Consider the following 15,595-nt stretch of genomic DNA (forward strand, 5'->3'; position numbering starts at 1 on the left):
GCATGTTTGCACACATGTCACCTCAGGCCCCGCCCCCTTCCTTCACTATTGAGCAAAATATTCCTCTAAAATCAGCCGAACTACGAATTCCGATTTACTCACCTGTTATCACGAGAGACGTCAGTGCTGCATCTTTGAGCCCAGTACGGACCCTGAAAAGTAAATCAAAGCGTACTTACCAGTAACTTGTATTTCCTTCCATAGGAATCTATTGTGTGGTTTTCACCAGAAAAGATTCTGTCTATTTTTGAAACATACAAATATTCCTCTAAAATCAGCCAAACTACGAATTCCGATTTACTCACCTGTTATCAGGAGAGACCTCAGTGCTGCATCTTTCAGTCCACTACTGATCCGGAAAAGTAATTCTAACCGTACTTACAGTAACTTGAGTTTCATTCCATAGGCTAACATTGACTGGTTTCACTTGGAAATTCTTCTAAGTGTGAAGATTTGAAGCTTTAAAAAATTCCTCTAAAATCAGCCGAACTACGAATTCCGATTTACTCCCCTTTTATCAGGAGAGACCTCAGTGCTGCATCTCTCAGCCCACTACTGATCCTGAAATGTATTTCTAACCGTACTTACAGTAACTTGAATTTCCTTGATTAGGATATCATTGCCTGCTATATAAAATATATATACATTAAAAAAAAATATATATATATTACAATTTCAATATTTTTTTAAATCTTTTTTTTTCAATTTATATTAAAAATATGTAATGTAATTTAAAACATAAATATCTAAAAATAAATAGTTTAAAACAATGAAGTAAATCAGTTTAAAAAATATAACAATTAATACATTTTAAAATTATCATTTACAAAACCTTTGAAATTCACTGAAAAACCATAGGTTTCAGCCACGTTATAGTTAGGAATTCGCATTTAAAAAACCTTAGAAATTCATTGAAAAAACCATAGGTTTCAGCCACGTTATAATTAGGAATTAGCATTTAAAAAACCTTAGAAATTCACTGAAGGAACCACAGGTTTCACACATGTTATAGTTGAATATATGACACTATTCCACATACCATTACAACGCATTTTTAATTTGCAAATACCATTACTCCGCATTTTTTTATGACGATACCAAGATAACTAAAAAATGTTTTCCAAATGAAAAGTACATGTATAACGCATCTATTTAGCACAAATGCTTTTACAACGAATGTAAATGTGTAAATATGCTTTTTTTAATAAAGTACTCAAATTGACACTATGAAATTATTACAAACTTTCCTTTTCAAATATCTTTGCTGCATTCGATCCAGACAATGCTACGCTGCAATATATAAAATTTGCATGCAATCCTTCTATCATAATTAAACAATCTATTAAGTTTATTAAAAACTTACCTTTTCCTTTTTATTGCTGCATCCTATCTGCATCCGATTCCCTCGATGCGACGCTGCAAATTAACCACTTTCGTCAAATATAGTTGTAAACATAAAAGAAAGACAAAACACAACAGATACCTATCAATCAGCTTCACCCTTTCGAATTCTCTTCTGCCAATCCACATCTTTATTTACTCTCTTTGTCCATTTTTATTACTTATTTTACTTTCGACGTATTTATTAATAAAACATCATTTTTTTCATTTTGATGGATGTGCGCCATGACTTGAATCCGAGCATTTTGGTAAGTTTCTTTTTAAAATTATAAAAATGTCAATAATGTTCTTCAGCAATTGCCAATCCAATAGCAATGCGGAGTATTTGAATTGCGGAGTAAGTGTATTAGGAGTGAATGTATGAGCGGGGTGAAAGAAATCAAAATGAAAGACTTTGCGGAGTAAAGGTATGCGTGAAATAGGAAGTCGTAATAAAAAATGCGGAGTAAAGGCTAATCAGCGTTATAGTTAACTGGACATTTCACTCATACAAAACCATTGAAATTCCCCCGTTATAGTTAGTTCAGCTAACTATAACTCGCACGCCCGCAATGCACTGCTGATAACGTCACATATTACATCACTCATGACATGGTCAGTGACATCACTCATGACATCACTGATGACATCTCGGCGTCTCGGGAACAGGTCGACATGGACGGACGTAGTTTCAACGAGGCCGTCCCCTTGTGCCTCCTGGGAGTCAACCATCGTATTGACTCTTGCTCGCTTGACTTTTTAGAAATATCACTCTGCAGTCTGAACAGCTATCTTCTTTCTTCAAGGTACATAACGGATGCAAATCCAATCCATAGGATGTATTGTCAGAAGTGATCTGTTTTAGATACTATTTCGGCAAGGATTGATGCTTTGCATTTTTAAAGCTTTAAGACAACATTGTAATCGGAACGACAATTGAATCTTTCCACGTTTACAGCTGTGAATCCTATGGTTTTTTCAGTGAATACATATATATATATATTACCTACTGGCGATAGCCAGTAGGTATATATAGTTAGGATTTTTTTCCTATGGGACTTTTGAAAATTCTATGTCTAATAACTTTGGCGTTTGTGGACGGAATCGGCTGAAATTTTCAGGAAAATGGCACATTTTGTTTCTGAGCAGCTCCTGAAAATTTGGGGGGGGTTCGTCAAGGGGGGGCCGAGAAAAAAGGGGGGTCCCAAAACGCGTTTTTCCCATGTTAATTTCCATAGGGCGGTTGGACTCACTTTTAGCCCGAACGGCTGAATGGATTTCCACGAAACTTGGCAAAATTGTAGGGACTGGTACCCCGATGTGCCTTTGCTAGGTCTCAATATATGTGCTTCAGTGGATTTTGAGAAATTAACGTTTAAATCAAGATATATATCTGTAACAGCGCTCCGGGCAGCTAACCGGTTCGCGAACTTTTCGCGTATCGGAACTTTGCAAAGCGAAGCTGATTGGCTCTCCGGTGTCTGTCAACATTCTAAACAGTCCGGTGCGGCCGCCATCTTGTCTCTCGGTAGGATCGAGAGACAAGAGGAGGCCAAAACAAAGGGGGAAATGAAGGAAAGGGGGCAAGGTAGACCCCTCCTGACCCCCTAGGATTGATGAGGGGGATATTATAGAGCCACGCCGGGCCCAAAAAAAAAAAAAAAAAAAATCCGATTTTTTCGCCGTAGAGACGCGTCTTGGTTCGCGAACCGGGCAGCTAACCGGGCAGCTAACCGGGAAGCTAACCGGCAGTGTAACCAAAAAAAAAAAAAAATCAGATTTTTTCGCCGTAGAGACGCGTCTTGGTACGCGAACCGGGCAGCTAACCGGGCAGCTAACCGGGAAGCTAACCGGCAGTGTAACGGGAGTCTGAGGAGTAGCTGATTGGCTGTCAATATTGTAAACAGTCCGGAGCGGCCGCCATCTTGTCTCTCGGTAGGATCGAGAGACAAGAGGAGGCCAAAACAAAGGGGGAAATGAAGGAAACAGGGCAAGGTAGACCCCTTCTGACCCCCTAGGATTTATGAGGGGGATATTATAAAGCCACGTGGGGCCAAAAAAAAACAAACGCCGTAGAGACGCGTCTTGGTACGCGAACTGGGCAGCTAACCGGGCAGCTACCGGGAAGCTAATCGGCAGTGTAACGGGAGTCTGAGGAGAAGCTGATTGGCTGTTATCATTGTAAACAGTCTGGAGCGGCCGCCATCTTGTCTCTCTGTGGGATCGAGAGACAAGAGGTGGAAAAAAAAAAGGTGTAAATGAATGAAAGGGGTAAGGCAGACCCCTCCTGAACCCCTAGGATTGATGAGGGGGCTATTAAAGTTCCCTGGGGGGTGAAAAAAAAAAAATTTGCGATTTTCGCGGTAAAGGTGCTTCCTGGTACGTTAACCGGGCAGCTAACCGGCAGCGTAACGGTAGTCCGACATATTGTGTTTTTTGAACGTTTGTGATATGTGCACGTGTGGATTTTGTCTAATTAAGGTTAAAAAAATATATATATATCTTTAAGCGTGTTCTGGCGCGCTTACGTTTTGGGTTTGGTTTGCGCTGCAGAGACGATACGTCACGGTTATGCGATGCATCATGAGGCGTCTCACGGGCTACGTGATACGTCACTTAATAAAGAATATATTTTACAGCTATAGATATTAGCTTTTAAAAAACCAATGAAATTCACAGAAAAAACCATAGGTTATAGACCATATATAGTTAGGAATTTGCATTTACAAAACCTTGAAAATTCACTGAAAAAACCATAGGTTATAGACCATATATAGTTAGGGATTAGCATTTAAAAAACCTTATTTTATTTGCACAAAACCATTGAAATTCCATATATAGTTAGTTGCACTAACTATATATCGCGGACCCGCAATCCACTGCTAATGATGTCACATATTACATCATTCATGACATGGTCAGTGACATCACTGATGACATCACTGATGACATCTCAAATGACATCACTGATGACATCACTGATGACAACACCCAGTGACTGTATGTTTCTGTAAAGTTAAAATATGTCTTACATATTGAAGAATGAGTGGATGTATAAGTGTCTGGATGAAGGATTTAGTAGGTGCATGAATGACTGTATGAGAGAATGATTAAATGTGTCTCACTGAGTGCATGGGTTAGTGATTAAAGTGTCTTAATTTGGCAATCAATATTTATGTTCTTCTGTAAACTGCTGCATGTTTAAATCAGTAGCTATATCAGTAACTATATGGGTTATTGAATGGTTGCCCAAGTATTTGTATGGGAGACTGAGTGTGTGTGTGGGTGGCTGGGAGGTGTATAACTCTGTGCATAGATGTGTGAGCGGTTGATTCCCTAGGTGTATGGGTTCAAAAGTGCATGTAGAAACAGCTGTATGGACAGTTGACTGTGTGCATGAGTATATTGGTGAGTGAATGGATATCTCAGTTCTACATGTCAAAGTAAGTACATATGTAAAACACACTCCATGTGAGAGTTGACATATATAAATAACTGAACATAAGAGTCAGTGAATGTGAGAGTGGCTGTATGAATCACTGTGAACTTGTATCAAGGATTGTATAAGAGAGTAAATATGTGTTAGTATATGTTTGAATAAGTAAGGTGTGTATAACTGTATAGTTAAGGAAATGGAGATGTGATTGATTCTTTGCATGACTGAATAGGTGTGTGAGTAACTCCATGGATGTGTGACAGTCTGTGAGTGCCTGTTTACACTGAGTGTATCAAAGGTTATATTAGAGTCTGAAGATGTATTATCACATAAATGATATCATCAGTGATGTAATCAGTAATGTCAAATGAGATGTCAGTGATGTCATCAGTGATGTCATTTGAGATGTCATCAGTGATGTCATCAGTGATGTCACTGACCATGTCATGAATGATGTAATATGTGACATCATTAGCAGTGGATTGCGGGTCCGCGATATATAGTTAGTGCAACTAACTATATATGGAATTTCAATGGTTTTGTGCAAATAAAATAAGGTTTTTTAAATGCTAATCCCTAACTATATATGGTCTATAACCTATGGTTTTTTCAGTGAATATATATATATATATAATATTTTTATACTTTGCAGAAACACACATTCATTGTGAATATATAAGTATTTCAAAACAAGGGATGCTGCACTCTCCAATCCAATATTCAAGGTTTATTATTCAAACAGGTAACGTATCCCTAACACGTTTCAGCCTCCCAGGACCTTTGTCACGGTAAATGAGTCTTTCTTTTATTGTACGTTTTATACTTTCACATTAGCCTACAATGTGGGTGTTGTAGTGCAAAATCATCACTTGAAACAATATATAGAAATGAACTGTTTTTTGTATACACATTTTAGTGACTATTTTATTATTGCACCAGCATGATGATAGCATTGTTAGTATAGTACGTGGCATATTTATTCACCTTACACTCTCATGGAAGTAAAAGCACTCTCAAAACCAGCAACACTCAATTGCTCACCTCAAATGTCTGCTATTCTATCCAAGCCTTTAAGTGTAGGATTAGCACAGTGCCATCCACGCCAAGATAGAAAGGGACAAAGTATTTTGCCATTTCCACAGCGAACGCTTTAAGCATAGGATTAGCACAGTGTTATTCATGACGAGCTGTAAAATGGCCAAAGCCTTTTACCACTCCAGGCACAGTATTACAGCTTCAGATTGGTAAAATACCATCTAAGCCAACCTGAAATTAATAAAAGCAAACCCTGGCACATGTTTCACTCTCATTAGAGCTCTGTAGAGAGGTAAACCTTTGTCCAGACACAAGGGAGCACCCAGTATATGTCAAAGCAAAACTCTTTCAGGCATAGAGTGATTAATATATTATGCTAAAAAAGAAGCAGAGAACTCTGGGTAGTTCTCATGTTTAGGTGGAAAGTAGCTCCAATATAGAGCACTCTCAACACCAGCGACACTCTAAATTTGTTCACCTAAAATGTCTGCTTTTCTATCAAAGTCTTTAAGTGCAGGATTAGCACAGTGCCACCCACGCCCATATAGAACAGAACAAAGTATTTTGCCATTTCCACAGCAAAGTCTTTAAGCATAGGATTAGCATAGTGCTATCCATACCAAGCTGTAAAATGGACTAAGCATTTTACCAATCCAGGCACAGTATTACAGCTTTAGATTGGAAAATACCATCCAAGCCAACTTGAAATGAATAAAAGCAACCCCTGACACATGTTTTGCTCTCATTAGAGCTCTTCAAAGAGGCATAGCTTTGTCCAAACCCAAGGGAGCACCCATCTTATGTCAAAACAAAACCCTTTCAGGCAGGGAGTGATGCACAATTTATGCACAAAAAGAAGCAGAGAACTCTGGGTAGTTCTCATGTTTAGGTGGAAAGCAGCTCCAATATAGAGCACTCTAAACACCAGCGACACTCTGCATTTGCTCACCTGAAATGTCGCCTTTTCTATCAAAGTCTTTAAGCGTAGGATTAGCACAGTGCCATCCACACCGCGATAGAAAGGGACAAAGTCTTTTGCCATTTCCACTGCAAAGCCTTACAGCATAGGATTAGCACAGTGCTATCCATGCTGAGCTATACAATGTAAAACATCTTTTACCACTCTAGGCACAGTATTACAGTTTTGGATTGGTAAAATACCATCCAAGCCAACCTGAAATTAAGAAAAAGAAACCTCTGCAGTCCCTGCAGTTCTCAACAACATGACAAAATGCTTGGTGGTGCTCCTATCTTTTCTGGAGGCCCCACAAGGCTGAAACAAAATCTGTGAAAACTCTTCATAGGACATTATGGGGTGCTTATTGTTTGCATCAGTTAATGTTGAATGAGCAACACCTGCAACTCATTTATTATTCCATTATAGGTTATTTATTATTATTTTTGGATGTCCAAGTGAACACCCAGGACATCCACATGTTTAATTATTGTTGGGGGCCATGGAGGAGCCCCAGGCCCACAGCGGCCATGCTGGCTCCATGCATGCAGCCCCATGGGCAACACAAGTGCTGGAAACATATTTATGTATTTATTTATGTTAAACTGTTGGGTTGCCCCAGTACCCACCTGGGGTACCTCCCTAATGCTTTGTGCTTGTGGGAGCTGGCATCGCTCTTTTGCTCCCACACTGGCAGGACCAGCATTTTTCTCGTCTGCCACCTGAGCAGTAACAAAGTTCTGCTCCCAGCCTCGAAGAGTGCAGTCAGGGTAATCCCATATTATCCCGAGGAGGGAACTACAGTGTCACTGGGAAGAAGTCCCTGGTAAACTGCAATGTATTGGGCCCTGAGGATTGGGTCCCCAGGGCCAATGTCAGTTCGGGGAGGCGGGCACAACACCTTGTTGATGTGGTGGCAACCAATCAGTTCTCAGCATGGGATCTGCTAGGTTTGATGAGTCTCCGCAGCATTAAATATACAACGTTTTTTAACCTTAATTACTCAAAAACTACTGAACGATTTTACACCAAATAGGAAAACGTTTTCTGGACCAAGATCTAGCTTTCTGCCAAATTTTGTATAGATTTGTTCAGGTATTTAAGCTCTATCTGTGTCTAAAGTTCCTATTCCGCTTGATGTATACCCCAAAACTTTCCATGCACAAACTAGACCAAAAAGAGCACTTTTTCATAAAGGTTCATGAGGATTCGTCAAACAGCACTGTTAGAAGGTGGCTCTGACTATCTGACCTCCCCCCCAGATTTTTTAACACCTATTTGTTGAGCTTTTACTGTGGTAGAGCCTTATAAGTTGGGACTCACCCACAGTGAACTCATGTTGAAAGGAACTGCATGTGCATTTTACCGGTGTCCCCCTGGCGCTAGTAGGCTGCTGTGCTGCTACCAGAGTAAGGGGCACTGGGCTGGTTACATGCAAACACGTATGTACATGCGTGTGCACAAGTGTAAGGGTTGCGCAGGAGAGGATCCTGACGGGTGCAGCCCAGGAGCAGCTACAAATTGAATAGTGTGGCAGGACTTATGCAGAACTGGGTGGTGACATGGAATAGGCTTTCTACAAAGGGAAGAAACATTTGTGGGAAAGTCAGTGTACTTTACTGTGTTTATTCCATTATTCTCCTATGAGGATGGTGAGCACAGTGGCTAGATTTACTTTCCTAGCACCTACAAATTCCAGACACGCACTAAAGTCCGCGGTAACTTAACCCCTTCCACGCGGTGCTAATATCCCTGCAGGAAGGGAGGGGCTGTGCGCGGCTCCGCGGTACTCATGACGTGTCCAGCTCGTCATGCTGCACAGTGGAGCTGTGCTCATGATGAGCTGGACTCATCATGACTCCACCCACTCAAAAAGAACACCTGCACAGGCGGGGAATTAGCCACGTGTGAAAGGGCCGCAGCAGTTATGACAAGCCCAACTCATCATGAGCACAACTCCACTGTGCCTCATGACGAGCTGAGCTCGTCATAAGCATGAATGGGGTTAAGTCCAAAGTCATATTTGTACTGCTTTTGGGTCATCCCGAAATGTCATATTTCTCTGAGTTATCCCATAACCAGGGCCTGGCTGGGGCTGACCCTGCCAGGCTGAATTAATGACCTGCCTCCCCAAGCTGTAGAATTAGAGGCCCGGCCCTGCACGACAAGATTTCCAAGGGTGAAGGGCTTCACTCCAAGAGGAGAAGATGGGTGGAGCTACAGGTTGATCCATCAGCGGCTGACACCTGGTGCTAGGCATCAAGCTGCTCTGGAGAGAAGACAGCGAGGGGGAAGGGGCTCTCAGAGACCATGGGGCATGAGATACCTGGACGATGTCATTTTGAACAAACTCAGAGGCCTGGACAGGAAGGAGGGAGCAGGGGCAGAGAAGTGATGTGTTGCTGTTTGATAGGACAAACAGAGATTTCCTGCCAGCCCCTCCCCATTCTAAAAAAGAGTTTGCACAGAAAGAGGGGCTCTTGCTGGGGTGTGGTCTGCTGAGGACGACTGGTAGTGGAGCCTGGCACCATGGGCAGCTGGAAGGAAGAACCTCCAGACTGGCCCAGGACACTGACTTGTGCAACAAGGGGAGAGCAGGGCAAGTGACCATGAGCCTGGGCCTCTGCGTAAGAAGAAGAGAGGACCAGGAAGAGAGCCAGTGAAAAGGCTGGTGCAGGGACCAGTGTAGACCACTCCCTGCTGCATTCACCCTTCTAAGGATCAAGAGGGTGAAAGTAAGTGCTCCCAGTGGCTGGGGAGTTCCACCAGGAGCAAGAAGGGGCCAAAATCAGGAATATCCGTCCCCTTGGGGCTGAGATATGCCCTCCAGAAGGTAAGTGACCTTTCGCCGACCGCCGACGAAACATGTGAGACTCCGCCGCCGGTCCAGAAAATGCCCCCGGGTGGGTCAAGTCCTGGGGGCTGCCCCCCAGCAGAAGTGAAGCGCTGTCGCTCTCCCTGTGAAAATGCCACCCTAGCCCCTGACAAAAATGGAGGCTTTTTCCTCCCACAAAGACGGAAGTTGAGGAGCGCCATCGCACTCCCCGTGAAGGGGCCAAACCACGGTGCTCGTAGCCCACCATGGACCCAGTGTCAACGGTTGGTGGGGAGCGCCGTTGCACCCCGCAACAATGTCTCCGGGGCCCAGGATACCAACTCAGGGTGGGCTCCCCGAGCTGCAGTAACAGCTGTGGGTCCGGTTTTGACTGGGCCCCCATCGAGGGCCGAAGAGGCGGCGAGGCTGCCAGCAGTGCGTTGCGCTCTCCCCAGAGCAGCGGGGGTGCCGCTGCAATATTATGCGCTGGCAGGAGCCACTCACCCCATAATTCCTTGCAAGGAAAATAGCTTTTTATCGACTTATGGGGGCCCCAGGAGGATGGGGTCACCGCGACCCGCGTGCCAGGGTGCAGGGGGAGCTGCAGGAGTAACACAGTCTCCCCCAGCACAAAGATGAAAGTCCCTTTCTAAGTCTCTGGGGACTTGGAAAGAATAACCCCTCAAGGGCCCAGCATCGGCGTCAACAGCATCCTGTGGCTGAAACTTTTGTTCTTCAGCTGAGGTGTGTTAAAGATTGCACCAAGGAGTGAAATGTGAAGGGCTGAGTTGGGAGATGTCTGGAAGAGGGCATCCCCTAAAGGTGAAGAGGAGTAATTGCACCAGAAATGCATTTACTAATGTAATTTCTTTTAGAGGGACGGAAAATCACATGTGTTATGTGAAGTACCTGTGTAAGGTGATGACATAAGCCAAATGGGGTTATGTTGCTGGACATTCCTGCTAGGACATTCCGGCTCTGGCTGTATTTGCGTAATCCTGTGATTTTAACTGTGATGCCTTGTAGGGGCTTTAATTGCAATTCATTATAATCGTTATCATCTATGATAAGTACCTCATTTAAAGTGATGTCCGAACATGTATTCTTACTACTGCATTAGGGGAGGAACAACCCAGACTGTTAGCCACAAGATGTAGAGGTGCATACTATATGGTCAGTATGAGATGCTCAGTCAGGGTTATGTGTCCCCAGAGCAGGTGTACCTATTTTTTATGCTTGTTGAGATGATCGGGTGAGTCGCCACTGGGATGGTGCCATTTGGCAAGGCCCTCACTCCAGGTTATGTCAACCCACTGCATTAGGGGGCAAGATAATGTACATACATGGGAGTGGTAATACTAGATCCCACCTCCCCTGCGGGAGGGGTGGAGCTGTTACGCAATGTCACAAAAGTAATTCCAACAGCTTATGTATATTTGTAAATTGGTGCATATAATTAAGTAGTGTGTGTGTTTAATAAATGTTCTCTGACTTTTATAAAGCAAAGTACAGACTGGACAATCAATTATTTAGTGGTATTTCTGTGCACCTGTAATGGCGATTACTAGCCCACATCACCTTACTTGAGTAAGCCATAGACTGCTCTGCAATGCTACCCTCTGAGAGTCAGGCGCTGCCCTAGGGTGTTTGGTTCCCAGTGAAGGACTAATGTGACATGTTATTTGGTCAGGCCTCACAGATACTGCCTCGTTTTCCAACAAGCACCAAATTATTAGCAACAGAAAAAACGAATTTCCATGGAAACACGATCAGAACTATAACTACTCAGTAAAAATGAAGGTTTTCAATCCTGAAATAAAAACATACTCATTATATACTTGCAAAACAACAAAAGCAGTAGCATACCAAGAGCCATTGCTTATACATCATAGACCACAGGTAAGATGTCACATGATACATAATATTATGTATACACATGACAATCCCGAAAGGAACCTACAAATAGTCAGTCTACATAGGTACATAGTACAACAGTCGAACATGACAGCTTGAGGAAAATATTCAGTCCAAAAAGCGGCCAGCCAAAGGGGAGTCATATTATTCATAAGTTTTAATTTGCAGAAAGATGAATGCTCAAGAAAGGAGGACAAGACAGGAATAAAGGGACACAATAATTACAAAAATATGTTTCTGTCCAGAATTCTTCATTGAAGGCATGATGTGAAATTATTTTTGCTGTCTGGATCACATAATTTATAGCTGTAAAAAAAGCACACTCAGCCCTGATTCTAAATACATAGGGCCTCATTTATGAGGCCCTTTGCGCCATCGGAAAGTCACTTTTTGTGACGTTCCATGGCGCAGAAGCCTGCATGATTTTTATCAGGCAGTACTAAGCCACTTTTTTTGGCTTAATGCTGCCTGATAAATATCAGTCCCTTTAACGCAGTGTTCTGCGTTAAAGGGGCTTGCAATGGGTGTTGCTGGGGGCGTTCCCAGCAACATCCATGGCCTTTTGACACTGCCCCAGATTTACGAGAAATCGTAAATCTCATGCAGTGCCAAAAGCTTACGTCTCCCCAGGAGGCGCAACGGGGAGAAATATCTTTATTTCTCCTCGTTTTTCCTTTTTCTATGTAGGAAAAGCCTCTTGTGATTATTTTTGTACAGAAAGGTTTCCCTTCCTGTACAAAAATAATCATCCCCGCAACACAGGCACCATTGCACTATTGTGAAAAGGGGCCTGCGTTGTCGCAGGCAGCCCGATGTGCGCCAGTGCAGGGAAGAGCACAGGAATGCGCCGTATCTTATAGATACGGCGCATTCCTGTCCTTTTCTTTTGCTGTAGGGAAGCGCAGCAGGAAGGCCTGCTGCGCTTCCCTTACGCAAAACCTCATAAATGAGGCCCTCAGAGTATAATGCGTATGATCTGGTATAGTGCCTTGGTATAGAGATGAGTTCAATCAATTTTTATTTCTCTAAGAATATTTGTTTTGGGTCTTGTCACAGATTATCTCACCATTGAGAGACATCAGATGTTGGACCATACAGGTGCAAGATGGTATTATCAAGTTTACTTTTAGCAATGAGTTAACGACCTTCTGAATCCAAACATTAGCTTAGAATTTGAAGATGTAATTGATTTGCAAATAAAATAGCAACTACATTTTACTTGTTAAGAACAGGAGAGGAAATAACATTACCAACCCATGTTTTGTTCATATAAGATAAAATTGTTTCATCTATTTGACTCTATTGAAGTAAACAAATATCAGCTCTGTGTCTAGCTAAATAATCTAGAACTTAGCACGTTAAACAGTGTGTCGTAAACCTTTAACATCGAATGAAACAATTTTACTAACTTTAATATTATCCATTTGTATAGAAGAGAGTGCTCAGTAAAGAAGAGAGAGCTCAGTAAAGAAGAAAAAAACAAGTAGATAAAGAAAGTAAAAAATAGCTCTAACGTGAGGTTAAGGAAGAAAAGGAAATATGCAGACAAACACTAAAAAGACAACATAGACAAACATAAACATTACAATCTAAAAGCATAAATAGTAGCTCAGAATCAAACACATTCGCAAGCAAGATTGACCTGCCTAAATAAAGCCCTCATAGAAAAACTTAGAAAAGTAGGCGAGTTATCATGAAAAAATTATGACATAGGAATCAAGTGTCAGACATAAGAATCAAGTGTCAGACACATTCACTTCCATTGAGAGCAGTAACAGTTGATCCAAGAAGAGACGAAGATCCTCAAGGTGTTAAAAAGACTTGGAAAAACTATCTTTTCATATTTTCATAGTAGATGTGTCCAAAAAGGCTGTATTTGAAACCACAGCTTCTTAGTCGTGGTCCGAGGTCCGAGTACTCCTTGTGTATTTTAACTGCTTCTTTAGCGAAGGCTTGGTGTATAAAAATGTTATAACCTTTGACCTTCAAAGAAGGGATCTCTCTTGCTGCTTTCCAGATCATCGCCGGATGACAATGACACAAAACCTTGAAGATCATTTGTCGTTGTTTTGTATGATTTGGATTACGATATGAATGAATTCTATGTGCCTTTTTTCTGAGAAAGTGAGGTGTAAAAACATTTCTAGACATTTCATGCAGTTATTCCCTTCAACATCCTCTGGCAAATTAAAAATACGTATGTTGTACTGTCTATTGCGATTATCAAATCAAGCAATAAACTACTCATCAACAATGTTTTTGCTGCATTAGTCACCAAACCGTCAATTTTGGATGTGTTATCTTGAATATATATGGCACTGTCAGAGACCTTCATAGAAAGACTTGCCATTTCTTTGCGTATATTTTTAAATTTCTGACGCAATAGTTTCTGTATTGGAATAGACTGCTTGTAATTCCTCTAATATAATTGGATTTCGAAGGTTCCTCAGACTCCACAATTTTTTACTTGAGTGGTGGAGGAGAAATATATTGTTTTGCATTTGTTCAACACAACAAGCACATTTTTCCCCTTCCATTTCGATAATTAAACTGTAATAATGATAAAAGCACCTTAAAATGAAGATATAGAAATAAATAAATGACAAGCTCTGCAAAAGGGGCCTGTGCAGCAGCTAAAAGCAGCTGTGAGTGTGGTTTAGGCCTCCGCCGCACCCTTTCCTTTAAGTAACTCAGGTCTCCTGACAAAAAACTTCGACAGAAGCTCACTTGCCTGACCAGTGAAAACCTGAAAAAGGGAAACACCTGCTAGGCAGCAAAAAAGACTCCAGCGACAGCACCAACACCAAGCGCCAGCATTACTTGTCACTCAGGAAAAAAAACAAGCAGGCAAACTTGCCAACTAAGCAGCGTTTAAATCTGCAATAAAGCGGGCTTTGTAGAGAATTATCGAGAAGTGGCCATCTTGCTTTGTGCACTCGCACCATTCTTGGATGGCCCTCTCCATGGGCATCAGTTTGAGGTTCTTGGGTTTGGGTCTGTTAAGTCTACTGTGGGTACCAGTAACTTCTGGGGTGAGGGGAGATGGGGGTTTAATATCCTCATTAGAATAACTACTAAAATTTCAATGATAGTTTAATACGTTCCATGAGAGTAAATATGCAGATTACCTCTAGTTGCGCAATATAGTTATTCTTTTCCAAGTTTTTGTCATCACTAATGAATTAAAATCGAGACTTTAAGAGAACTATTTGCAAATTCATATTCTGAGGATACACTGAGTACTCGATGCTCAAAATTGGTAAACAACAAGTCTCCCAGATATTTTTAAAAGGGTTTATAACTACAGTTTCTGCACAGAAATTTAGAATGCAAATTTGAGGCCATTGTATAACTGCTAGATTATATAGATGTTGGAATAAATTTTCCTTATTCTATCAGAACATGTCATATGTGTTAAGTGTGGAAACTAATAAAGTTGAACTTATAAGGAAATCATGTTCATATTCTTGCAGGTTTGTGGCACTGATAACAAGACGTATGACAGTGAATGCCACCTGTTCGGTACCAAATGTCAAATGGAAGGAACAAAAAATGGAGGCCACTTACATCTGGATTACAGAGGGTCCTGCAAACGTGAGAGCATATTTTTCATCTTAGCTCTTCCCTATTGTTTTTCTTTTTCCACTTTTCTTATCAATGCAATGCTTAGATGGGTTATGGGGCCATGATTAGAGCATTGGTCATGATTCCATTTTAGGTGCAAAAGTGACATGTGAGGCGACATTTTCTCATGTGCGTATTATGCATGATTAATCTTTCTCATGGGCAAATTACCTATTCTGTGCTATTTACCCAAAGTTTTTTTTTTGGATGAAAAACCTCACTAGAATTATTTTAGCAAATAATAAAACATTCAAATTAGTGCACCTTGGAACGTGCGCAGGTTTTCAGATATGCTTGCCCTGTAATGTCCAATGTTCCTTGGTGCACAAATCAGAATTTCATGCTACTTGTCCCTAAGATTCTCAGGTAAAACCCCCTTTTTTGTGATGTAAAAATTTAGGGCACTTACCTTTGAGGGGGTAATTTGCGCAATAGA

The 15,595-nt window shown here is 41.5% G+C and overlaps 1 protein-coding gene across 1 annotated transcript in view; it reads left to right on the forward strand.

Annotated features, from left to right (window-relative positions):
* Nucleotides 1–15,595, forward strand: part of LOC147727586 (uncharacterized) — a 335,530-nt gene that overhangs the window by 253,282 nt on the left and 66,653 nt on the right. The window contains exon 7 of the mRNA XM_086963650.1: nucleotides 15,009–15,129. Coding sequence (XP_086819776.1) covers nucleotides 15,009–15,129 — 121 coding nt within the window. The remainder of the gene's footprint in view (nucleotides 1–15,008; nucleotides 15,130–15,595) is intronic.

The sequence above is a fragment of the Lissotriton vulgaris genome, chromosome 3_1 (assembly GCF_964263255.1).
Source record: "Lissotriton vulgaris chromosome 3_1, aLisVul1.2, whole genome shotgun sequence".
NCBI classification, from domain to species: domain Eukaryota; kingdom Metazoa; phylum Chordata; class Amphibia; order Caudata; family Salamandridae; genus Lissotriton; species Lissotriton vulgaris.